The sequence below is a fragment of the Stylophora pistillata genome, chromosome 1, assembly GCF_964205215.1.
Source record: "Stylophora pistillata chromosome 1, jaStyPist1.2, whole genome shotgun sequence".
In the NCBI taxonomy this organism is placed as follows: Eukaryota; Metazoa; Cnidaria; class Anthozoa; order Scleractinia; family Pocilloporidae; genus Stylophora; species Stylophora pistillata.
This window is the reverse complement of record NC_142519.1, coordinates 57,054,949-57,082,335: the sequence shown is the minus strand read 5'-3', so window position 1 is coordinate 57,082,335 and position 27,387 is coordinate 57,054,949. Positions and strand designations below refer to the sequence as shown.

The following is a 27,387-nucleotide window of genomic DNA, read 5'->3' as shown; positions in this document are numbered from 1 at the left end:
AATTCTATTAAATCCTATAGATAGGTTGCTTACGGTTTGCCTGTGGATTTCTTCTTATTTTTTTTTTTGTTTGTTTTTACTGGAGGTTTATTTCTATCAACAACAAAATTGTGTAATATTGTCTTGTTGTTCCATTAGAATGCAAGCCACCAAACTGCTTTCGGAGTCGAAAAGACATTTTAAAACAAATAAAGGCAACTTAGGTGATTCCTCAGTATTGCACTGCGCATTCTCTTCTGGGCATGAAAATTTCGTAATCAGGCGATTAAGCGCGCGCACGGTGACCCATAATTTTTTTATTGCATAATTTTGGTGTGCAGATTATCCTCTTCAAACTGGAGTAATTTAAAAAAATCCATCGAAGGTAAAAAAATATAGCTAAAAGCGTGCTAGAAGCAGGTAACTCGAAGATGCAAATGACGACCTTAAAAGCAACGACTCGAGGAGAGTTGAAGGTGCGTGCCAAGAATCCTAAAACTAGATGGTGCTTTATGTAAGAAGCAAGACCCAAGTTAATCGTGAACACAGTTCAAAGAAAAATTCCGTACATCCGCATCCTTAAAATGATTTGTTTTTATTGCAGCTGTTATACCGAGCGAGATAATGACAATCCTTTCTAACGATCAATAATAGAGTCAAGCTTTCAATTAGCTCTTATTACTAAAACAACGAAAGCTGGTTAAATAGTTGTTGCAGCACATAGTGACCTTTTTTTAACTCCCACCACCCTACAGAAACTCGACCGCAGCTTTACTTAGTTTTCAACGACAGTTTGTTTCTATCGTACCATCACCCAGATTGGTTTGTTCAGATAACAGTAGCCTGCGATACACTTGGTACCGTGAGCGCGGCTGTCGTCGGTAGTGACGTAGTTGTTTGAGCCGTCAATACTATTCCACATGTCAAGCCATTTGTCGCTGTCCACAAAATATTCTGAAATCCTGCCTGATTGAAAATCTAAACGCATTCTGGCAGAACCCACAGCTGGGGTTTTCTTGTTGTGATCTGCAGGGCTGTACTTGGAGAACCCAATGACGTTTCCTTGCTGCCCACCAGATTTTCCCATCAAGTACTTGTCGAACTCAGTTTTGTCCTTATTTGGAGCGCCTGCCTTCCTGTTGTAAATAACCCGGATAGTATTGACGTCACTGAACCGGAACATAACTTCTTCCCAGTCTCCCATGTTAGGATGGATGTGACTCGCCGCATCTGCGTCTGTGGTTCTTGCTGCTGATGCTGAGAATGTTGTTTTGATGAAGAGGAAGCTTGGAGACACTTTCGTTACAACTAGTGTCCAACCTCCACCATCGGTCTCCATGTCGCAAAAAGCCTGGAATGAGTCATCTAACGAGCCTCCGTTTGGATCAATCCAGTAAAGTCCGTTTCCACGACTGTGGCCTTAAAGAATAAAAAGTGATCAAAAAGGAAATTGATTTCTCTCTGGAATAAATGATTTTATGCGGCTTGCCTGGCTGGTGATTGTTTTAATACTGAAGAGCATATTACATACGGGACTTTTTTGGGGGGAGTATAAATGCATCAACAGGCCTCGTGGCGGGCTTCTTTTTCTTCAGCTGCCAGACTGCAAAGGTTTTCCCGCCCGTATCCCTCCCAAGAATTTTGGTTTAAGTTGGATCCATCTTGAGGCTAGGGCTACGACGCGGGTTTACCTCTCCTTTCCCCCCCCCCACCCCCCCAACCCCCTCTAGTTGACTTTGCTCAAGCAAACAGGAAGCATAAATCAAATTAAAACCTAAATCAAAGAAAACCTGTCTCATGATGAAGAGAAAAGTTCGCAATTCTCTTCTTATCAAGGAAGCTTTATTTCAAACTCACCTGACTTCAAAATATCTAGACAGTGACGTCCAGGTTCTTTTGCAGCAGAACCCTTCCAGCCAATCACCAATGGTAGCCAAGCTTTACCATCACACCATTCCAAAGCCTTTCGGGAAGCATTGTAGCGAACAGTGCCAGCGATACTTGTTGTGCACAATTCAGTGGTTAAGACACAAGACTCACCTTTTTCACCCTAAAAGCAAAAATGTGATAGAACAGTTTCATAAAGTTAAATTTATGTACACAACATTGGGTTGAGGTTTTTCACAAAACTTTTCTCCGTTTCTCCCGTCTCTACCGTCGCGGCCATTTCTACCTTGGACGCCTTGCGGGCCTTGAATACCTTGGATACCTTGAATACCTTGTATACCTTGATAAAAGAGAAAAAAAAAAGATAGTGTGATGCTGATGTCTAGAATATCCTTGGTTGTCGGTAGAGTAGAAGCAGGTCCAGAGCACGGACGAATTTTGCTGCGGCATAACATGGGGGGGGGGGGAGGGGGCTTTGACGCTTCGAATTGATTAGCGCATAACTAGCTACTTAATCGTAATATGTATGAAATTAGAAGACACACACACACAAATATTGTCAGATCAAACATTTTTTTTACCATCTCTGCCATCCCGACCGTCTTTACCTGAAAGGTGAAACAAAGAAAAATCTTATCAATCCAAAGCCCGGCGGTGACACGGAACCGAAGAAATTCGTAAATAAAAAATGCGAACAAATTAAAAACTGGGCATGACTTTCTTTTCAGTATCGCTTTAGTCCGTCATCTCTTCTTACCATCGCGACCACAGCAGCATTCCCTTGCATCAGACTTTCCGCAGTGGTTTTGTTGTGCACCGTTCTCAGAACCCTGAGGTAATCAACATGAAAAATTAGCATGTACTGTTTAGAATTCTTGATAGATCTAACTTTAAACTGTTACCGAAAATAACTTTAAATTCCGGTCTACACGTTCCACTCAAAACAAACTTTGTCTGGTGTAACAAAAGAAGACTTGCGGAATCTGTCATTAATCCATAAAGAAAGCAAAATAAAACAATTAATCTTCCGTCCTAATGTATTGCACAACTTAATCAAACTTACCGATTTGTTCTTTGAGGTTGAACACAAGCTGAAGGCAAAAAGAGAGATGAGCACAAATAGTAATCCGTACATTTTAGTTTCCTAGATATTCATTCCCGCACGAAACTTTCGTTGTGTCCACTGCCTGATCACATCTATCATCGTTTTAACGAAGAGTTTTTATATCCAATGGGAACTAGACTACGTGATGTTATGTTTCAGTTCTGTTCTAGAATCTCATGTTGAAGGGTACCACGGACATCGAAAGGTCATTTTACCTCACGTACCATATCTAGTAATGAGTAAAGGCTGATAGTTTCGAAAGAAACTGTTTGGGGCTGCGTCGATGGGATTAACGAAATAATTTGGATATATCAACAAAGTTGAAATGGTAAATTGGCCACCGTAGCGATTATAAAAGCTGACGTTTCGAGCGTTAGCCCTTCGTCGGAGCGAAGGGCTAACACTCGAACTGAACGTCAGCTTTTATAATCGCTACGGCGGCATATTTACCATTTCAACTTTGTTGATATATCCAAATCATTTCTAGTAATGTCACGTAAGTTAACTATGCTGTTATTTCAAATTTCTGGGCATAAAAGCTATCTGAATCGATATATGAGCTTCCGCTTCTCTGATATTTCGTTTCATTACATCAATTTAAACCACCAAATTAGATTACTGATTCTTTTCGAACGCTCAGAAGTGGATAACTAATCAAGTTAGAATTGCCCTCAAAGGGCAACTGTTTAATTTTTAAAGTAGACTAATCTTGACAGCTTTTGCCCACTAAAAATGGTCGAAAGGGAGATGCGTGATTTTTTCCCTATGTACTTGTCAGCGACGAATATATTTAGCAAATTCTGAAAAGTTTTGTTTTATCCGTTTGCGAGCGTGTACGGTGCGTGCCTTTGTTTGTTCATTTGTTTTTTCGCATGCATGTGTGCATTTGAGAGTCTCTTTTGTAGGTTTGGATTCGTGCAATTAACGCATTTTGAGAATTTTTTAGACGATTTTGTGGCTTCTGCCTCCGATAGAAGGCGAAGCCATATATGTCGTTTTTTCTTTGTTTGCTCTTCGGGTTTGGTCATGTATGTGTGTGTATGTACTGTTGTGAGTCCCTTTTGTAGTTTGCGAATTTGTCCTCAAAGATTAAGACCAGGATAGCTGTAAACCCAACGTCATTCCCCATACGTCTCTCGCTCGCTTGAGATCGCAAAAAACTTACATTTGTTGCGATGTTGTGAATCCTGCCTATTGGCGAACAAGTGGAAAGAGTACCATAGAACCCCATACATTAATTATGCATTCCACTTCTTTGTCTTTCACGAAAAAACTTTAAAAACAAAGTGTACTAGTCTGAATGCATAATTAATGTATGGGGTTATATGGTACTCTTGCCCGAACAAGCTGCACGAAGCGAAAAGAACGAATATACAAACTACTACTGACAAAACTGCTTTGGAAAAAACTGCACAAACTACGATGAACAATACGTTTAAATATATGCTACGTAACGTAATGACACAAAGAAAGCGTACGCAAAACTTTACTACAATTAACACTACCGCACAAGAAACAATAGACAAAAAATAATGCGTAGCGATCTACAGCAAGTCTTTCGAAAGTTTTGCATACAGAGCTCGGCACGACTTAACTGTTTGGTTTAAAACGATCGCGTGACCCTCATGCCTAAAACAGACAATTTCGTATGGTTTGTAAATCTCTCTCTTGAAACTGTTATAGTTTCGAACCGAAGCCAAACAATCGTTTAGTGTTCTTTATAAAACAGTGAATGACAACCCAGTTTTCCGGCGCATGAGGCGCGAGTGCACTTTTCAATTTGTTTTAAGTTGAGCTTGCGGTACAAAAACAGGTCGTGCAAGTAAATGCAACTCTCCTTAAAACCTTCATAGTTTTGAACCAAATCCTGAGAAACATGTGAAACAAGTACCATGGTTTAAAATAAGTAGCTATAACGAAACATCGAGTGCGAAATTAAAGAGAAGTCAAATCATGGAAAGGGATTACTCTACTTTTGGGTAGCACAATAGAGTTTACGCCTGATTATGACGCGCACCGGGACGTAACAAACGGGGGGCCCTCGCTAGCCGTAACTGGACTTTCATTTGTCATTTTCTCCAATTTGATTGGATGAAATCTTCATTAACCTCGACAAAATGTGGAATTTGTCCTGTCAATTATTTTAAATTGAAAAAGGGGTTTCAAAGGCAGTTTCTCCGCTTATTAAATATATTTGTTTTCTACCTTTCCTCATTTCCAAATCAGGAGTGCGACATAAATTACCACTATTCAACGAAAGTTAAGTTTGTACAGCACTCTAACAAGAACTTTGCCAAGAACGATTAGCTAGCACACGGCCAAGGAGCCAAGTCTTGTTTTATCTCTGTTTTTATCAAATCAAGTGAGTAAGAACAGTAAACAAACAGCAAAAAAGTATTCTCCGTGTTCAATCTTGGTGATCTTTCGCATAGGTGCTTTTGATGAAACAACCAAATAAAGTAAATTTCGAAGACTCCACTTATGATTTCGCATGATCTCCTTGAAAAATTACTTTTTCTCGCAATATTTGAGTGGCAAAAGTCGGAGTGTGGATTCTCTGCGAACGCCGCTTATACGCTTGTGTTTATGGCAACTTTAAATTATTCCTATGATTTCTTCTTTCATTGATTGGTCGTAGGAAGGGCGCAAATATGTGAAACGTTACGCCAAATCCAAGGAAATTCTACCCAGGGGACTACAATGAATCTCATTCTCCCAAACAAATTATTGATTAGTACTTCGCTGAGCTTAATATCTGAGCATACGTAAACGTTTGAATCTTGCACGATCAAATAACTCTATGGAGCCTCGTTAATGCACACGGTGAACAAAACTGCTCTCAGACTCGGAAGAGCTGAGAATCAGCAGTCCGTCGCGTGAGATACGAAAACATTAAGGAGCGTAACATGACTGCGCAAAAAGTCCCCCATCTAACTAATTACACAAAAGGATTGATATACGTGAACAGATACACAATTTGTAGTAGGTTAATCACCTTTTTAAAAACACAGGAACAGGATCTTTACTGCGAATCGCGAAACTAATCTGAAATATGTAAATCTGAGGAGAAGACCCCCAGCTTTTCCAGATATTACTCTTGAGAAAGGCATTCTCTCATTGCTTGTGCTTCGTTTCGGTTTTCCACCTTAAACTCGTGATGCGTGAACGTGTTCGTAGAAATGTAAGTGATATGTGACTTTTGCTAAAATTTTCTTGTTTTTGTTGTTTTTTTCATAAGGAATTGCCTCGGGAAGAGGAACTAACAGAAATGAAGCACTACACAGATGGATCAGTCATCTTAGTGGTAGTAGAGTGGGAGTTCGTCTAGCTTATGCTCCGTTAATGATAGTATTCGATCGCGTAAACAACAAGGACAAAAAGTCAGTCATCGTGCGTACTTCCAGAGGAAACTCGTGCACTTCACGAAAGACTCAAGTTAATAGAACGTGTTCATTCCACGATAAGCCATACCATATTTAAATATTTGAAAGATCAGACGAAAAATTCGGCATTGGGTTGGAAATTTTGGAAAAAAGGGAAATAACTAACGAATTAACAGAGCCACAGCGTAATTGTACTAACCATGCGGCCCCTTTGGGTCACTCTGCTGCGATTGACATATTCAACAAGGCACAATCAAACATGGCTACGTTTCAAAGCCTGGCGAATCTTAGTAATTCAGGAACAGAAGTGTCACATCGTCACTTTTCTAATTCAAACACGTCAGTAACTTTTTTTTCTAACGTTGAATTCAGTACGGATCGAGATTTCATCGAGCATGATAAACGGATAGGCAACATTTGAATTTAAAGAGCTGGTCAATGTCCCGGCAGCATATTCCCAAACATGGAGATTGCTGTTTTCGAGCTGTGGCAAGGAATATTATTCGCATTACAAGGACAGGAAAAATATATAGTCAAGTGGTTGAGCATTTAACTAATCTCAGCAGTAGTATGTATTATTTATACAGGATAGCCCCTTCAGTGTAGTAAACACTTATATCAACGGGGGTCCTGTTACCCACCCATCCCATACCCACCCATCCTACCCCAGGGGAGGACATCCATCACACAGTAATCTCGTGCGTCGGAAATTAACGTCTCCTGCCCCTAACCCTGCAGGAGACGGGACCTCCATTTATTCGTCCCTATCCGAGAAGACTAGAATATCTAACCATTACTTGATGTTATAGAAAGGTAGCATATTCTTCTCAATTATTTTAAGACCCTGAGTGTTGGTCCGGCCGGGGCTCGAACCCTCGACCTCCCGAACAACAGTCCAGCGCTCTGTCCTTTGAGCTAACTGGGAGGCGGTATCCATTGAGCTAACTCGGTCTTTTCAAACAGAGCGAAGACAGTTTAGTCACCAAACTGAGATAATTAACCGTTTCAGAGTGGTCAGGAGAGAACGGGCAACACTATGAAAAACTTCATAACCACTGACAATTTGAAAACGAAGTTGAACGGTTTTCCCATCGTGGCTATTTTACTGGAGAGCTGGGAAATGTTATGGTTCTAGCCATGGCTAACGTCTTAAAATGCCAATTGTGATCTTTTCATCTCTGGAAAACTTCCCAACTCTTCCTATACTACTCGGTCAACATGTACAGTTACATGGTAACAGTTACATGGTAACAGTTACATGGTAACAGTTACATGGTAACAGTTACATGGTAACAGTTACATGGTAACAGTTACATGGTAACAGTTACATGGTAACAGTTACATGGTAACAGTTACATGGTAACAGTTACATGGTAACAGTTACATGGTAACAGTTACATGGTAACAGTTACATGGTAACAGTTACATGGTAACAGTTACATGGTAGCAGTTACATGGTAGCAGTTACATGGTAGCAGTTACATGGTAGCAGTTACATGGTAGCAGTTACATGGTGGCAGTTACATGGTAGCAGTTACATGGTAGCAGTTACATGGTAGCAGTTACATGGAAGCAATTACATGGTAACAGTTACATGGTAACAGTTACATGGTAACATTTACATGGTAACAGTTACATGGTAAGAGTTGCATGGTAACAGTTGCATGGTAACAGTTACATGGTATGCCTTCGTTGTTCATATCATTTAATGTTGCTGGTTCTGGGCACTACGACTACGTCTGTCGAGAAAATTATCTCTCAGAGCCAGAAGAAAAGATAGGCGAAGAAATAAAGAAGAAAGAAAAGCAAGCTAAGGTGTTCTGCTCCTGTGGAGTCAGCAGGAAAGGCCAAGGGTATACAACTATATGCTTTTTCAAAACTTGAAAAAGCATACCTCGCAAGTCTACCTCCATATGAAAGGAGAACCGACCCGAGAGGGAGCACTGACGAGGAAGGGGTTCTTTGTCGTGGAAGAACTTATACAACTAGCTATCCCTTGCAAGCGGAAAGGAACTGAGTACTTCCTCTCTGCTGAACCACTACAATCTTGTTCAATCTATCAGTTGCACCCTAGAACCTAAGCCGTTACAGCTCAGAAAACCATCACATGAACAAATTAAGCGAGCCATTGCAGCTTACGATCACGACGCAGCCATTATGGCGGTGTTATTCAAAAGAAAAATTGAACTATGTTTCTGAAAGAAGTGAACACCATCAAACGTGATGAGGAATGCGATAAATTTTTGTATGCTTTGTTAAATTTTCTGTACCAACTGGTCCTCTGTTCCCAATGTTCCTCTTGTCCCACTGTTCCTCTTTTCCTCTGTACCCACTGGTCCTCTGTCTCCACTGTTCCTCTGGTCCTCTGTGCCCACTGCTCCTCGGGTCTTTTGTACCCACTGGTCCTCTATACCCATTGTTCCTCTGGTCCTTTGTGCCCACTGGTCCTCTGTTCCCACTGTTCCTCTGGTCCTCTGCACCCACTGGTACTGTGTTCCCGCTGTTCCTTTGGTCTTCTTTTTCCTCTCTTCCTCTGGTCCTCTGTGCCCACTGGTCTTCTGTTCCCACTGTTCCTCTGTTCCCCTGGTCCTCTATTTTCACTCTTCCTCTAGTCCTCTGTACCCACTGGTCCTCTGTTCCCACTGTTTCTCTGGTCCTCTGTGCCCACTGTCCCTCTCGTTCCCTGTTCCCACTGTTCCTCTGGTCCTCTGTGCCCACTGTTCCTCCGGTCCTCTGTACCTACTGTTCCACTGGTCCACTGTGCCCACTGGTCCACTGTGCCCACTGTTCCACTGGTCCTTTGTGCCCACTGGTCCTCTGTACCCACTGTTCCTTCGGTTCTCTGTACCCGCTGTTCCACTGGTCCACTGTGCCCACTGTTCCACTGGTCCTCTGTACCCGCTGTTCCACTGGTCCACTTTGCCCACTGTTCCTCCGGTGCTCTGTACCCTCTGTTCCTCCGGTCCTCTGTACACTCTGTTCCTCCGGTCCTCTGTACCCTCTGTTCCTCCGGTTCTCTGTACCCACTGTTCCACTGGTCCACTGTGCCCACTGTTCCACTGGTCCTCTGTACCCGCTGTTCCACTGGTCCACTGTGCCCACTGTTCCTCCGGTCCTCTGTACCCACTGTTCCTCCGGTCCTCTGTACCCACTGTTCCACTGGTCCACTGTGCCCACTGTTCCTCTGGTCCACTGTACTCACTGTTCCACTGGTCTACTGTACTCACTGTTCCACTTGTCTACTACACACATCGTGCCACTGGTCCACTGTGCCCACCACTGTTCCACTGGTCTACAACACACATCGTGCCACTGGTCCGCTGTGCCCACTGTTCCTCTGGTCGTCTATGCCCACTGTCCACTGTTCCTGTGTTCCTGCTTTTCCACTGTACTACTGATACTCTGTGCCCTCTGTTCCTTTGGTCCTCTATATCCACTGTTCCATTGCTTCTCTGTACCCACTCACTTTACACCTCTGCTACATTTATATGTTAATTATTAGTTATTTCAGAAACCGGTAAATGAGAGACTACCCGAAATTGTTATCGTCAATATATTGCCATGTCGGAGCGAATAGAGGAATTGTCGGCTGTGTGTGCTTTTAAAGGCAGAAAATGGAGCTACATTATTGCCATGTGACTAGTTGAAGCTTGATGGTGTGATACGTGCGCGCGAAATTGAACATTAACACACTTGGCAAAGTCCCATCCAGTTTGTTTCTCTTTTTTTTTCGAATTACTTGCAAAATCTCTTTTGCGGTCATGAATATGTATGATATTCTTCAACCATAACAAAATACTTTGAAACCTGTGCAAATGGCTCGGAAGCTTCCTCTTATTATATATATAGCAAACATATTTCGCTTAAATAAGAATCAAGAATGAGTTGTTTATTTCGAGAGTGGGAAAAGAAACTAAAGCCAACTGTGTTTGTAGCACAATAAACCCACGAGGGTTGTTTCTGATTTCTTTGTTTTGACTCCCCTCTGCCACCTTTTGCAACTTTATCGCTAACATTGTCTAAACGATACGAACTTAATAAGTCCCCTACACGCATGGGATCAAAGCGGGCAATCCCGAGCAGGCAAGATGAATCCATCCCCAGGTGCCCACTCGGGTAGCCAATCAAAACACAGAGTTCGCTTCCTATTCTCCTCGGGCGCCGCCAGCTGTATCATAAAGGACGATAAACATGAGCCTTAGTCATGAAACAAAGAAGTTGGTAGAATGTTATTCATTTGTAATTGCACCGTTCGTCAACGAACGATCGATATGAGGTACTGAACTAATAACATACATGCGCCTCTGCCCAAAAAGTTGTTAAACACTACGTGAGGTAATTGGGCACTAAATCAAATACAATGCATGCATACCACTTTTATGTAAGTCAGGTGGTGTTTTAGCTATAAATGCTATATCAAAAATATCGATCAGGATAATTCTTATCCTTATATTTTTTCGTCCCATTCATCAACGTTCTCTCCATTTCGGCTTCCGGAAACTTTGGAAAGAAATGAAATTTTGTGAACGTGTTATCAACCGATTTGCTCTGGCAAAAGGAACAGGATCGCTCGGGAGGCATCCACCCTTTCATGTACATGAATGATTTGGGCTTATGAGTCTTGAAATCAGATTTTGCAAAGGATTGTAAAATTCTCCACAATAGCGTCAACTTCAGGTTCGATTAAACGAAAGAGTGAAAGGAAAAATTCCCATGAAGAATTGCACATGACGAGATGCATATGTAAGAAACAAAGAAATGTTACAGTATTTTAAATGTTCTCCTTAGCCAATCACTGAGGTTACATTATCCAATACCGTTTCCAAACTTTTTCTTAACTCTTGCCACAACTACAACAAAGCCGCTCAATTGTCTTTACATAGTTTCTCTTTATCCCAACACTTTACAGAAAATTGACAACCCCCTTTCTTAGTTTTCAGCTACAGTTTGCCTCTATCGCGTCATTACCCAGATGGGTTTGTTCAGATAACGTCAAATTACAAAATTTTTAACTTTTTTTCGTTTGTCTGCAGGTCCAATTTTTCACTTGTGATACCCCAAACCTTTTCATTTGGACAGCATGTTTGACTAATGAAATCTCTCAAAGCTAATTCAGTCATACTACTGAAACAAAGCCGATGAGAAAAAAGTCAAACCAACAAAAGCACGCGATACGCACTGATGTTTGCGGTATAGGGAAGGAATACAATGATTGATGGACAGTTTGTGATCAAGTAAGCAAAGCGTGACGTAAAGGTCACGCTGGTTCATTTAGAATCAAACCACTAGCATCAGTGCTTTAAGAAATTACGAGTCCTCGTTGCGCGCAAGGGATCTTAGAGCGGTAGCGCAGAAACGCTTTGAACCGCTTTGTACAAATGGCTGTTTACTGGTGCCTTTCATTCTTGAACTCTTAATATTGGCTCATATTGTCTAATTCGTGGATGGCGGCTTTAGATGAGTTCATCATGGAATCTCAGCCGTGCTAAGACTTGACAAGAGGACAGAATTTCCGCTGAAAAAAAAAGTCATTTATCTTTTGCCGTTGTCCTCCAAAGATTCTCTCCGCAGTGGCCTTTTTTAGTTGAAGAGATTTAAAATTTAAACTACCCTACATTGGCCGTTCTTCTGTCATCACTCAGAAAAATTTTCGTCACCTTATCAAGCGCTATTGCAATTTTCAAACTAGTTTTTCCCTCCTTTAAGACAGGCAACATGTTTGGCGTGAAGGACCCTGTCCCTGGCGGGCTTCGTTCGCGTGTGGTTTACAAGTTTCCATGTGCGGACTGTAATGCCTGTTATGTCGGCAAAACGGCCCCGCATTTTTCCACACGCGTGCGTGAGCACTTAGTCAGTGATAGGGCCTCTCACGTTTTCAAACATCTACAGAATTCTCAACATTGTCGCGCCTTGTGTTCAGTAGATTCTTTCCATATCTTAGATCACGCCTCTACGAGTTTCCAACTCAAGATATAAGAAGCTATTCACATTCAAAGAGAACAACCTTCTTTGAATCAACAATTACGTCATGTAAATCTAAAGCTATCTTTATAATTTTTCCATTGTCACGTTTTCTGTTCAGCTTAATTAGCATGTACTTATAAATTCAACTTGTAACGCTTTGTTTATCAACTGAAGATGACAGAGGTTTCTGTCGAGACATGTCTTTTAAACTCAAAAGTTTTGTCGCTTTCTTTAAATTTCAAGAGATTTCCTATGAATCGGTTCCCATTTTTGAGTAGCGTTCCTTGCAAATAAATCTATAAATCGCTTTGAATAAACATGACTTTAATTAGTTTGGGCAGCAGTCCCATGATCTATAGGATTCACAGATCTCTCGCCGCGTGCTTCCTTTTTCTGTTTGGTTTTTTGTTTTTGTTCTTGTTTTCTTTTTTTTTCTTTTTGCTTTTGATATTAACTCTATGTCAGCATACCGGGAGGTTTGTTGCTACCACCAATCAGATCCTGCATTAGAGTATTATTTTGCACCAATGAGATCACAGCATTGGGTATTCTTACACCAATCAAAACGTCAGGGAATCATCCCTCATGCCAATCATTTCATAGAATGAATGAGTTCTTAGGGAAATATCTTTGGCTGTTTTTGGATTATAAATGAACAAACGTTTAAGACCAAATCTAAACAACTGGCTTGGAAACTTTCTTTCTCGACGCTAAAACTGTTGTATGCTGGGAAGATGCGCGCTTACGGAAATGTAGGACACTCGCAAGTTTTATACGCCGTGACATAATATTTTGTAAACACGTTATCAACCGATTGGCAATACCAATAAAAAAAGGAACATTTAGGAGGCATCCTCCGAGAGGACCATGATTTGGGTTCATTTAAGTTAAAGTCGGGATCGATTCAACCAAATTGAAAAAAATCAAAAGAATCCCCTCAAGAGCTGCACATTTTCTGATTTGATTAAATCAGATGGCACATACCTTGACCGGTATGTGATAAAATTAATGTTTGGTAAAACACCATGAAATGTTTTCACAGCATTTATTTTACTTAATCAACCACCAAGCTTACATTATCAAATACCGTTTTCCTTAGCACTTGAAACAACTACAACAAAGCTTTTCTGTCTCTACATAGTTTCTATTTTATCCCAACGCCTGGCAGAAACTTGACAGCGCCTTCTCTTAGTTTTCAACTACAGTTTTTTTTTTTTTATTTATTTATCGCACCATGACCCAGATTGGTTTGTTCAGATAACAGTAGCCTGCGATACACTTCGTACCGAGAGCGCGGCTGTCGTCGGAAGTGACGTAGTTGTTGGAGGGATCAACAATATTCCACATGTCAAGCCACTTGTCACTACCGGTATGGTATTCAGATATACCATGGTATGAATAGAAGGACAGATGGGATATTGTGCCAACACCAGAGGATGGACTCCTCTTATTGTGGTCTGCCGGGCTGTATTTGTAAAACCCATAGACTTTGTTGGCCTTCATGTAACTTTTGCCCATCAAGAACTCGTCGAACTCTGTTTTTTCAGGATTTGGAGCGCCCGCCTTCCTGTTGTAAATAACCCGGATGGTATTGACATCACTGAACCGGAACATAACTTCTTCCCAGTCCCCCATGTTGGGATGGATGTGACTTGCCGCATCTGCGTCTGTGGTTTTTGCTGCTGATGCTGAGAATGTTGACATGATAAAGAAAAAGCTTGGAGACACTTTCGTGGCAACTAGTGTCCAGCCTCCACCCTCGGTCTCCATGTCACAAAAAGCCTGGAATGAGTCATTTGTCGAGCCTCCGTTTGGATCGATCCAGTAAAGTCCACTAACATGACCGAAACCTTAAAAAATAAAAAGTGAACAAAAAGGTATTTGATTTCTCTCCAGAATAAATAATTTCAGGCAGCTTGCCCGGCTGGTTATTTTTTTAGTACTGAAGAGCATATTACATACGGGACTTGTATGCGGGGAGTCTAACTGCAACAACAAGCCTGGTTGTGGGCCTCTTTTTCTTCAGCTGCCAGACTGCGAACTTTCTTCGCCCTCAACTCCCCCCCCCCCCAGAAACTTTGGTTTTAATTGGATCCTTCTTGAAGCTAGGGTTACGACGCTGATTTGTCTCCCCCTCTTCCCCCCCGGTTGATTTTGCTCAGGCAAACAGGAAACATAAATCAAATTAAAACCCAGACCAAAAACAAAACTGTGTCATAATGAAGAGTAAAGTTTGCTATTCTCTTTTTCCTGAAAAGAAAGCCTTATTCACACTCACCTGAATTCAAAATGTCTAGACAGTGACGTCCCGGTTCATTAGCAGCGAAACCCTTCGAGCCAATCACCAATGGTAGCCAAGCTTTACCATCACACCACTCCAAAGCCTTTCGGGAAGCATTGTAGCGAACAGTGCCAACGATACCAATTGTACATAATTCAGCCGTTGAGACACAACGCTCACCTTTTTCACCCTAAAAGCAAGAATGCGATGAAACAGTTTCGTAAAGTTATATTTATGCAGACAACATTGGGTTGAGTGGAAGGGGTCAAGATTAAGACAGAAGAACGTCTACCAGGGCCATAGACCTTATCACAATTAATATTAGCGCTTTACGAAAGAGCTAAAATTTCAGTTTTGTCTTAGGCTTTTCGATCAATCCAAGACTACAGGTCTGACGTTTCTTTTTTTCTTTTCTCTTTTTTTCTCTATCAGTTTTTTCACAAACCTTTTCTCCGTTTCTCCCGTCGCTACCGTTGCGGCCATCTCTACCTTGAACACCTTGCGGGCCCTGAATACCCTGGATACCTTGTATACCTTGATAAAAGAGGGGAAAAAGATAGTGTGATGCTGATGTTTTGAATATCCTCGGTTGTTGGTGGAGAAGAACCAGGCGTAAAGCATGTACGACCTTACCTTCCCACTAAGTTAAGCGTCGATCAGTTTGAAGCTTCAACATCCCCCGAGAAACCCTCCAGGTATTTGAACTTTTGAAGAATGGTTCGTTTAAATTTCTGGTGCCCCCCCCCCTCCCCCCGAGCCAACATTGCGTTAATACGCCAAACCCAAGAGCCACATTTGATGGTCAAACAACCTTCCAAAAGAAAAAGCGTTCAATTAGTGAGCAAAAAGGGATGGTTGACTCATATACCGAGTGGTTTCTAATCTATGAATGTCAGAGCAAATTAACCGTATTCCCACAGAAAGACTTCACACTTTAACTCGGTTTATATTCCCAACCCCACCCAAGAAATACTCAACATCCTACCCCCGGTGAAGGCCTTCCTGTCAAATTCCCTTATCAGCGGGCACGGATGACAATGAAGTGCCCGTGGGCTGCCTGGAGGGGGAGGGGGGAGAGCGGAGAGGGGCTATTGACACTTCGAGTTGATCGGCGCATTACTAGCTACTTAATCATACAAATGAAATAAGAAAAAAAATCAACAGAAGTACTATTAGACCAAACAACTTTCTTTACCATCTTTGCCATCCCGACCGTCTCTACCTAAAAGATGAAATATAGAATTACGAACAATTCTTTCAGTCAAAGAGAAGATCACAGAGCAGAAGAAAGTCGTAAATAAAAAGTGCAAACAAATTATAAAACTGACTTTCTTTTCAAAATTGCATTTGACCGTCGTGCGGATTCTTACCATCGCGACCGTAGCAGCAGTCCCTTACATCAGACTTTCCAAAGTAATTTTGTTGTGCATCGTTCTCAGAACCCTGAGGTAATCAACATGAACTATTTAGAATTCTCGATAGATCTAACTTTAAACTGTTACATGAAAAGAACTTTAAACTTTCGGTCTACACGTACGACTCAAAACAAACTGTGTCTGATGAGGAATTAGTCAGTAATCCATAAAAAAGAAAGATTAAACATTTAATGATAAGTCCTAATGTATTGCGCAACTTATTCAAACTTACCAACTTGGACTTTGAGGATGAATACGCCGAGCTCAAGGTTAAAACAGAGATGAACACGATAAATAATCTAGACATTTTAGTTTCCTCGATATTCTTTCCCAGACGAGACTCTAGGTATGTCCACTGCCTGATCACATCTATCAGTTATCGTTTTATCGGAGAGTTTTTATAGCAAATGGAAACTAACCACGTGATGTTATGTTTCCGTTTCCGTCAGTGTTCTAAAATCCCATGGAACCCCGGGATGTAGATGGGTGCCGTGACATCGAAAGGTCATTTTCCCACCCACACATTGCGGTGCGTGGGTTTATTTGTTCATTTGTTTTTGCTCATGCGTGCGTGCACTCAAGAGTCTCTTTTGTAGGTTTTGGAATCGCCCGATTGAGAATTCTCAAGAGGTTTTTTTTTATGCCACTGCTTGACACAGGTAAAACAAGAGGGTCTCAATGAAGTTCACTGTCAATTGTCAAATGGTCAAAATATTAACCGTCAATTGTACTTTATTTTATCGTGAGAATACAGTAGTGATAGTGATGACTGAGTTGGTTTCAACTTTTAGCCAATGAAATATTTCGCTTTGGCCTTTCCCTTGCTTTCAAAGTCGATGGGTTTGAGAAGAATATCGAAATGAAAACATGATTGTGAAAGCGTGAAATTCATGAATTGAATGGGTTTGTGAACAATAATGAAAAACAAAATACCTCGGGAAGTGATTGAATAATAAAGTTAGGTTAAAAAGAGAATGAAAAAATTAATAAGTGTTGGGTTGAGTGTATTTTTCTTATCCATCTGGCGGCAATACCCAACAAAAACTGGCAACGTAATACATATAAGTTAAATTTACTTTGGTAGATATGTACGACAGGGGTCAACGAAAATTTTACTTGGGTCCGTTGGGTAAGAAACCACAAGAACGGAAGTCATTTTGCTTCGGTCTACACTTAGGCTTTAAAGACACAAAAATCTGGGATAAGAAGTACCGATGGTGCATCTAAAGGGTTAGTCCGTGGAGCTGCAGTTTATGGTGTTTATATGTACGGTCTTTGGCACAGTGCAAGTGCATAACTTGGCTTTTTACTGTCTATGACGAAATTCTTTTGATTGTATGAAGGCCATGTGAAACCAACTATGATCACATTATTCTCTTCTTCTCCCTCGATAAATGTATTCCGGCATTGTATATTTTACTTTACGCAATATGAGTCACAAGCCTTGTATCACAAATCAGTGCAGCAATGTGATTACCAAAGCTACTTGTTAGCAAAGAGACGAGTAATGTGGGGATTCGAGACGGCCTCAGGAGTATGAAGAAAGCGTGTTTCTTACTAAAATGGCACATCGATTGTCACAAATATACTTTGTATCAGTTGGTGAGGACGTTTGTTGATTGCCCTTATTCTACCTCTCGGAGTCTATGCGTTATTTCCCCTAGAAACTTCCGCCGTAACAATGCCACTTGCGCCAGAAATAACGCAGTACCTGTTTTGTCACAAACTGCCTTTAGTTTGTGCTTATCTGAGTGTAAAGCTAAGGTATAAGCGAATAATTGAAACTATAGGCATATAAGAGCTAATCAGCGACCTTTTCCTCTGATCCTTAGTATATTAGAAATGAATTATGGTAGTAACCCTACCCCTTTCGTTTAACTCTAAAGTTAGTTTAAGTGACTACGGATAGCTCTTTCTTGTTAATTTATATGGATATATAACGATTTTTGACTCTAATTGTGCCATGTTGTATACTGTAAATAACGTTGTTCATGTTTGTCAGTTTCGCAGTTGTAGCGGGGTTAACGATGAAAAACTCACGGTTATCATATTTTTTCGATACTTGGTTAGACGAAATAAATTCGCGAAAGAATTCATGTAGCTTAGAAAAGGCACCGCTGGGAATAATTAACCTTGGGGAATGTTTCGTAATAATTACTTGAACGTGATGTCTATGATAAACAAAAGAAGAAAAACCAAAAGGTGTCTTTCAGCATAAAAAAAACTAACTGCTTAACTACTCAAAATGTAACAAAATAACAAGAAGCCTTGAATGTGCTCTATTCTGTTTTAAAGCACGCAAGAAGCGGCCAGAGCACGAAAGAAGTGTAGAGGAAAACACGAGACGTAGTGAGGTTGTTTTCCCTACTTCTTGAGTATTTTCGCCACTTCTTAAGTGCTTTGCAACAGAACAAAGCACATTCAAGGCTTCTTTATTAATATATGATAAACAATCCGTCAAATTTCCAACGCATTTCTTTCTATTTTTTTTAAAATAATTTTCAAAGCGAACAAATCTGTCGGTAGCCTATTTTGTACTCTCATGACTCTATAGGTCCAATAACCAAACCTTTTCATTTGGACAGCCTGTTTCACTGAAGAAATATCTCAAAGCGAATTTGGTCATACTACTACAACAAAGCCGATGAGAGAAAAGTTAAACCAACAAAAGCACACGATACGGAATGATGTTTGTATAATTATTTAAAATGGTTATCTCCTAGGTGCAGTTTGCAATAGGCACAGGGTGGCGTACAGATCACATTGGTTCATTTAAAATCAAACTGCCGGCATCAGTGCCTTTAGAAATAGCGAGTCATTGTTAGCGGTAGCACAGAAATGCTCTGCACCACTTTGTACAAATTGTTGCTTACTGTTGCCTTTCGATCTTGATTTTTTATTGTTGCCTCATCTTTTATTTAATTGGAGGATGGCAGCTTTAGATGAGTTCATCACTGAAACCCAGCCTTTCTTAGACTTGTCAAGTGAACAAAATTTCCGCTTAAAAAAAAAAAGTCACCTATCTTGTGCCGCTGCCTTCGAAAGATTCCCCGAGCAGCGGCGTTTTTTAGTTTAAGAGTTTTTCTTTGACTCGGTTCCCATCTTTAAGTCGCGTTTCTTGCAAATGAATATCGCCTTGGACACCATTTAGAATACATTTGCTAAAATTAGTGTGGGCTGCAGTCATATAATCTACTGGGTTCAGAGGTCTCTCGCAACCTCCCCTCATCTTTGAATTTTTTTTTTTTTTTTTTTTCACCGCATAGTGGTATGCTGCTCGCACCAATCAGATCGCTCATTACAGTATGTCTATCACATCAATTAGTTTTTGATGTCTATCACATCAATTCGTGGTTAATTTCCATTTTTATAGCAAATGGAAACTAACCACGTGATGTTATGTTTCCGTTTCCGTCAGTGTTCTAAAATCCCATGGAACCGGTGCGTGGGTTTATTTGTTCATTTGTTTTTGCTCATGCGTGCGTGCACTCAAGAGTCTCTTTTGTAGGTTTTGGAATCGCCCGATTGAGAATTCTCAAGAGGTTTTTTTTATGCCACTGCTTGACACAGGTAAAACAAGAGGGTCTCAATGAAGTTCACTGTCAATTGTCAAATGGTCAAAATATTAACCGTCAATTGTTGTACTTTGTTTTATCATGAGAATACAATAGTGATAGTGATGACTGAGTTGGTTTCAACTTTTAGCCAATGAAATATTTCGCTTTGGCCTTTCCCTTGCTTTCAAAGTCGATGGGTTTTGAGAAGAATATCGAAATGAAAACATGATTGTTAAAGCGTGAAATTCAGGAATTGAATGGGTTTGTGAATAATAATGAAAAACACAATACCTCGGGAAGTGATTGAATAATAAGGTTAGGTTAAAAAGAGAATGAAAAAATTAATAGATGTTGGGTTGAGTGTATTTTTCTTATCCATCTGGCGGCAATACCCAACAAAAACTGGCAACGTAATACATATAAGTTAAATTTACTTTGGTAGATATGTACGACAGGGGTCAACGAAAATTTTACTTGGGTCCGTTGGGTAAGAAACCACAAGAACGGAAGTCATTTTGCTTCGGTCTACACTTAGGCTTTAAAGATACAAAAATCTGGGATAAGAAGTACCCATGGTGCATCTAAAGGGTTAGTCCGTGGAGCTGCAGTTTATGGTGTTTATATGTACGGTCTTTGGCACAGTGCAAGTGCATAACTTGGCTTTTTACTGTCTATGACGAAATTCTTTTGATTGTATGAAGGCCATGTGAAACCAACTATGATCACATTATTCTCTTCTTCTCCCTCGATAAATGTATTCCGGCATTGTATATTTTACTTTACGCAATATGAGTCACAAGCCTTGTATCACAAATCAGTGCAGCAATGTGATTACCAAAGCTACTTGTTAGCAAAGAGACGAGTAATGTGGGGATTCGAGACGGCCTCAGGAGTATGAAGAAAGCGTGTTTCTTACTAAAATGGCACATCGATTGTCACAAATATACTATGTATCAGTTGGTGAGGACGTTTGTTGATTGCCCCTATTCTACCTCACAGATTCTATGCGTTATTTCCCCGAGAAACTTCCGCCGTAACAATGCCAATTGGGCCAGAAATAACGCAGTACCTGTTTTGTCACAAACTACCTTTAGTTTGTGCTTATCTGAGTGTAAAGCTAAGGTATAAGCGAATAATTGAAACTATAGGCATATAAGAGCTAATCAGCGACCTTTTCCTCTGATCCTTAGTATATTAGAAATGAATTATGGTAGTAACCCTACCCCTTTCGTTTAACTCTAAAGTTAGTTTAAGTGACTACGGAGAGCTCTTTCTTGTTAATTTATATGGATATATAACGAGTTTTGACTCTAATTGTGCCATGTTGTACACTGTAAATAAAGTTGTTCATGTTTTTCAGTTTCGCAGTTGTAGCGGGGTTAACGATGAAAAACTCACGGTTATCATATTTTTTCAATACTTGGTTAGATGAAATAAATTCGCGAAAGAATTCATGTAGCTTAGAAAAGGCACCGCTGGGAATAATTAACCTTGGGGGATGTTTCGTAATACTTACTTGAACGTGATGTCTATGATAAACAAAAGAAGAAAAACCAAAAGGTGTCTTTCAGCATAAAAAAAACTAACTGCTTAACTACTCAAAATGTAACAAAATAACAAGAAGCCTTGACTGTGCTCTATTCTGTTTTAAAGCACGCAAGAAGCGGCCAGAGCACGAAAGAAGTGTAGAGGAAAACACGAGACGTAGTGAGGTTGTTTTCCCTACTTCTTGAGTATTTTCGCCACTTCTTAAGTGCTTTACAACAGAACAAAGCACATTCAAGGCTTCTTTATTAATATATGATAAACAATCCGTCAAATTTCCAACGCATTTCTTTCTATTTTTTTTAAAATAATTTTCAAAGCGAACAAATCCGTCGTTAGCATATTTTGTACTCTCATGACTCTATAGGTCCAATAACCAAACCTTTTCATTTGGACAGCCTATTTCACTGAAGAAATCTCTCAAAGCGAATTTGGTCATACTACTACAACAAAGCCGATGAGAGAAAAGTTAAACCAACAAAAGCACACGATACGGAATGATGTTTGTATAATTATTTAAAATGCTTATCTCCTAGGTGCAGTTTGCGATAAGCACAGGGTGGCGTACAGATCACTTTGGTTCATTTAAAATCAAACAGCCGGCATCAGTGCCTTTAGAAATAGCGAGTCATTGTTAGCGGTAGCACAGAAATGCTCTGCACCACTTTGTACAAATTGTTGCTTACTGTTGCCTTTCGATCTTGAACTTTTATTGTTGCCTCATCTTTTATTTAATTGGAGGATGGCAGCTTTAGATGAGTTCATCACTGAATCCCAGCCTTTCTTAGACTTGTCAAGTGAACAAAATTTCCGCTTAAAAAAAAAAGTCACCTATCTTGTGCCGCTGCCTTCGAAAGATTCTTTAAGTCGCGTTTCTTGCAAATGAATATCGCCTTGGACACCATTTAGAATACATTTGCTAAAATTAGTGTGGGCTGCAGTCATATAATCTACTGGGTTCAGAGGTCTCTCGCAACCTCCCCTCATCTTTGAATTTTTTTTTTTTTTTTTTTCACCGCATAGTGGTATGCTGCTCGCACCAATCAGATCGCTCATTACAGTATGTCTATCACATCAATTAGTTTTTGATGTCTATCACATCAATTCGTGGTTAATTTCCATTTTTATAGCAAATGGAAACTAACCACGTGATGTTATGTTTCCGTTTCCGTCAGTGTTCTAAAATCCCATGGAACCGGTGCGTGGGTTTATTTGTTCATTTGTTTTTGCTCATGCGTGCGTGCACTCAAGAGTCTCTTTTGTAGGTTTTGGAATCGCCCGATTGAGAATTCTCAAGAGGTTTTTTTTATGCCACTGCTTGACACAGGTAAAACAAGAGGGTCTCAATGAAGTTCAATGTCAATTGTCAAATGGTCAAAATATTAACCGTCAATTGTTGTACTTTGTTTTATCATGAGAATACAATAGTGATAGTGATGACTGAGTTGGTTTCAACTTTTAGCCAATGAAATATTTCGCTTTGGCCTTTCCCTTGCTTTCAAAGTCGATGGGTTTTGAGAAGAATATCGAAATGAAAACATGATTGTTAAAGCGTGAAATTCAGGAATTGAATGGGTTTGTGAACAATAATGAAAAACACAATACCTCGGGAAGTGATTGAATAATAAGGTTAGGTTAAAAAGAGAATGAAAAAATTAATAGATGTTGGGTTGAGTGTATTTTTCTTATCCATCTGGCGGCAATACCCAACAAAAACTGGCAACGTAATACATATAAGTTAAATTTACTTTGGTAGATATGTACGACAGGGGTCAACGAAAATTTTACTTGGGTCCGTTGGGTAAGAAACCACAAGAACGGAAGTCATTTTGCTTCGGTCTACACTTAGGCTTTAAAGACACAAAAATCTGGGATAAGAAGTACCGATGGTGCATCTAAAGGGTTAGTCCGTGGAGCTGCAGTTTATGGTGTTTATATGTACGGTCTTTGGCACAGTGCAAGTGCATAACTTGGCTTTTTATTGTCTATGACGAAATTCTTTTGATTGTATGAAGGCCATGTGAAACCAACTATGATCACATTATTCTCTTCTTCTCCCTCGATAAATGTATTCCGGCATTGTATATTTTACTTTACGCAATATGAGTCACAAGCCTTGTATCACAAATCAGTGCAGCAATGTGATTACCAAAGCTACTTGTTAGCAAAGAGACGAGTAATGTGGGGATTCGAGACGGCCTCAGGAGTATGAAGAAAGCGTGTTTCTTACTAAAATGGCACATCGATTGTCACAAATATACTATGTATCAGTTGGTGAGGACGTTTGTTGATTGCCCCTATTCTACCTCACAGATTCTATGCGTTATTTCCCCGAGAAACTTCCGCCGTAACAATGCCAATTGGGCCAGAAATAACGCAGTACCTGTTTTGTCACAAACTACCTTTAGTTTGTGCTTATCTGAGTGTAAAGCTAAGGTATAAGCGAATAATTGAAACTATAGGCATATAAGAGCTAATCAGCGACCTTTTCCTCTGATCCTTAGTATATTAGAAATGAATTATGGTAGTAACCCTACCCCTTTCGTTTAACTCTAAAGTTAGTTTAAGTGACTACGGAGAGCTCTTTCTTGTTAATTTATATGGATATATAACGAGTTTTGACTCTAATTGTGCCATGTTGTACACTGTAAATAAAGTTGTTCATGTTTTTCAGTTTCGCAGTTGTAGCGGGGTTAACGATGAAAAACTCACGGTTATCATATTTTTTCAATACTTGGTTAGATGAAATAAATTCGCGAAAGAATTCATGTAGCTTAGAAAAGGCACCGCTGGGAATAATTAACCTTGGGGGATGTTTCGTAATACTTACTTGAACGTGATGTCTATGATAAACAAAAGAAGAAAAACCAAAAGGTGTCTTTCAGCATAAAAAAAAACTAACTGCTTAACTACTCAAAATGTAACAAAATAACAAGAAGCCTTGAATGTGCTCTATTCTGTTTTAAAGCACGCAAGAAGCGGCCAGAGCACGAAAGAAGTGTAGAGGAAAACACGAGACGTAGTGAGGTTGTTTTCCCTACTTCTTGAGTATTTTCGCCACTTCTTAAGTGCTTTACAACAGAATAAAGCACATTCAAGGCTTCTTTATTAATATATGATAAACAATCCGTCAAATTTCCAACGCATTTCTTTCTATTTTTTTTTAAATAATTTTCAAAGCGAACAAATCCGTCGTTAGCATATTTTGTACTCTCATGACTCTATAGGTCCACTAACCAAACCTTTTCATTTAGACAGCCTGTTTCACTGAAGAAATCTCTCAAAGCGAATTTGGTCATACTACTACAACAAAGCCGATGAGAGAAAAGTTAAACCAACAAAAGCACACGATACGGAATGATGTTTGTATAATTATTTAAAATGCTTATCTCCTAGGTGCAGTTTGCGATAAGCACAGGGTGGCGTACAGATCACATTGGTTCATTTAAAATCAAACTGCCGGCATCAGTGCCTTTAGAAATAGCGAGTCATTGTTAGCGGTAGCACAGAAACGCTCTGCACCACTTTGTACAAATTGTTGCTTACTGTTGCCTTTCGATCTTGAACTTTTATTGTTGCCTCATCTTTTTTTCAATTGGAGGATGGCAGCTTTAGATGAGTTCATCACTGAATCCCAGCCTTTCTTAGACTTGTCAAGTGAACAAAATTTCCGCTTAAAAAAAAAAAAGTCACCTATCTTGTGCCGCTGCCTTCGAAAGATTCCCCGAGCAGCGGCGTTTTTTAGTTTAAGAGTTTTTCTTTGACTCGGTTCCCATCTTTAAGTCGCGTTTCTTGCAAATGAATATCGCCTTGGACACCATTTAGAATACATTTGCTAAAATTAGTGTGGGCTGCAGTCATATAATCTACTGGGTTCAGAGATCTCTCGCCACCTCCCCCCATCTTTGAATTATTTTATTTTATTTTTTTTTTAACGCATAGTGGTATGCTGCTCACACCAATCAGATCACTCATTACAGTATGTCTATCACATCAATCAGTTTGCTGCATTGAAGTATGTATCTCGCACCAATGAGATCACAGCATTAGGGTATTCTTGCACCAATCAGAGCGTCAGGGAATTGTCCCTCATGCCAATCATGTCATAGAATTGATGAATTCCCCGCTAAAATGTATTTGGCTGTTTTTCGGACTTAAAATGAAGAAACACTAAAGACTAGATCTTAGCAACTGGCTTTGAAAATCTCTTTCTCAACTGAACTGTTGTATGCGGAGAAGATGCATGCGTGCTTACGGAAATGAAGGCCACCCGTAATTTTCATCAAACTATGACATGATATTTTGTAAACACATTATCAACCGATGTGTAATAGCGGGAAAAAAAAAGAACGTTTTTGAGGCATCCTTTGTAGGACCATGATTTGGGTTCGATTAAACCAAAATGAGAAAAATTAAAAGAATCCACTAAAGAACCGCGCTTTCTCTAATTTGATTTAAACCAGATGGTACCTAACCACAGCTCTGTCACAGGTTCTTTCACAGGATCTTTCACAGTGGATTATTATAGAGTTTATATAGTGGTTTAGTTGCACTTGCTTTTGAGCTCCGTAAATGTAAAGTTGTGTAAAATGATCAAAGAAATAGTCTTACCTTCATACAGAGTAGTCTGTGTTGTTCTCGTCGCGATTTGAGGCCGTTATGATGTGTTTTAGCTTGACGCCCTAATCACCACCGAGTCACGTACACAAGAAAAGGGAAGGCAGGAAACGTCTGTTGACACATACTCCCAAAAATCGCTCGAAAACAGCACTTAAATACTTTCCCTCGAATCAAAACTTGGCAGCACGAAAGCCAAATGGTTGCCCTTAAATTTCAGCGAAAAAAATCCCACAAAAGTTGGCTTGTCGAGCAACCAATCCAGCAAGAATTTCAAATCAACGGCCGTTCTGAATTCTTCTGATGCGTGGAAGTAACACCTTGTGCAGCTGAGAGACCGTTAATGCGCAGTAAACCTGGACCCTAGTCAGATCTCTCTCAACGGGTCCTCCCCATAGTCTTCTAACACCAACCCTTCACACTAAGGTACCACTAGATCGTCGATACTGTCCATCTTCACTGTTTTCTCGTTATACTTGATAACAACAGGTGTTAATCAAGTTAAGCAATAGACAACACTTTCTATCGGTTAATCGGCGTATTAACCTACTGGGGATGCTGGGAAAACACGACAAACGCCCCTCGCCTCCTGCTCAAAACACAATATGAACGACTGTGTGAATAAATGAATTTCATATGCGTAAGGATTAATAAATTAGTAATATAAATGAAAAAATTACTCAGTTCCGATTGGTTTAAGTTAAATGCAGTTTTCAGGTAATTCATTACAAAAGAGGGTTAATTCAGTGCAAAGAAAGTAACAAACCAGACATTCTAATTGGGCAGAATGATTGGTCAATGTCAATGTCAAGGTCAATGTCACTTGCAGGGTTTAAATAAATTATTTTTGCACGTGATGCGCGCGCTTTTCTTCTGCATAATTATGATAAGTTACTTCGTATTTTTCCATGTATATCATTTATACATAATCACGTGATTTTTCTCGTGCAATTTGGAATAAATAAGCACTTGTAAATTTTTTCAAAGAGCACAAATTGCATTCGCCCCAAGGGCTCACGCAATTTTGTTAGTCTTTCCAAAAATGTACTCGTGCTTATTTATTCCAAATTGCGCTCGAAATCATGTGATTACCTAGACGAATACGAGAGTGATATCCGCTGTAAAGGCCCGTTTGAACGGTTTCAACATTGCTTCAACATGCATTCAACACTTTGTTGAAACAAATGTTCGGTGCGTTTAAAATCTGGTTTAAACAGGTTGTTCAAACATTGTTGAAAACGTAAAATATGTCGAAAGCTTGTTGAAAGCGTGTTGAATCAAGTTTCAATCGGTTTAAAGTTTCGTTCAACATCGATTCAACTTTTCCTTTGTAAGGCCTTTGTGAGACATTTGAAAGGCCTCCGAACAACTTTGTTTTTGCGTCCAACATTTACCCAACATGCGTTCAACTTTTGCTGAATGCATGTTGGTTAAATGTTGAAACCATTTAAATGGACCTTAATGAACACTACTTAAGCAGTGAATGGGTTCAACTACTGTACAGGCCTAAATTTTTTCATTTTTTTCACAACTGCTTAAGTAGTGTTCATTACTGCGAAGATCACTCACACTCAGAACAATATGACTCAATTTTGTATGAGTTTATCGGTTTAATAAAAGATAGGCTTTTGCTAATCAGGGAGCTCCTAATATC

The 27,387-nt window shown here is 39.9% G+C and overlaps 1 protein-coding gene, 1 long non-coding RNA gene and 2 pseudogenes across 5 annotated transcripts in view; all 4 read right to left on the bottom strand.

Moving 5' to 3' along the window:
- LOC111327677 (uncharacterized) overlaps positions 1–27,387 on the bottom strand; it is a 49,298-nt pseudogene that overhangs the window by 3,926 nt on the left and 17,985 nt on the right. The gene's annotated exons all lie outside the window — the stretch shown is intronic.
- Positions 565–3,089, bottom strand: LOC148743258 (uncharacterized; annotated as a pseudogene). The gene is made up of 6 exons (XR_015988687.1): positions 2,930–3,089; positions 2,624–2,696; positions 2,448–2,474; positions 2,085–2,206; positions 1,837–2,029; positions 565–1,398 (listed from the first exon to the last, which is right to left on the bottom strand). The product of XR_015988687.1 is annotated as an uncharacterized LOC148743258 (transcript).
- Positions 13,350–14,724, bottom strand: LOC148743257 (uncharacterized). Its single transcript, XM_088725121.1, has 2 exons — positions 14,597–14,724; positions 13,350–14,168 (listed from the first exon to the last, which is right to left on the bottom strand). Exon 2 carries the CDS (start codon positions 14,086–14,088, stop codon positions 13,543–13,545), a length of 546 nt encoding a protein of 181 aa, XP_088581247.1. The 5' UTR covers positions 14,089–14,168; positions 14,597–14,724; the 3' UTR covers positions 13,350–13,542.
- On the bottom strand, positions 15,669–26,197 carry LOC148743256 (uncharacterized). 2 transcript variants are annotated; one of them, XR_015988684.1, is made up of 3 exons: positions 16,247–16,369; positions 15,970–16,042; positions 15,669–15,821 (listed from the first exon to the last, which is right to left on the bottom strand). It is a non-coding gene; the product is annotated as an uncharacterized LOC148743256 (long non-coding RNA). The 2 variants fall into 2 exon arrangements; XR_015988685.1 differs by lacking the exon at positions 16,247–16,369 and adding an exon at positions 25,728–26,197 and having other exon boundaries at positions 15,787–15,821.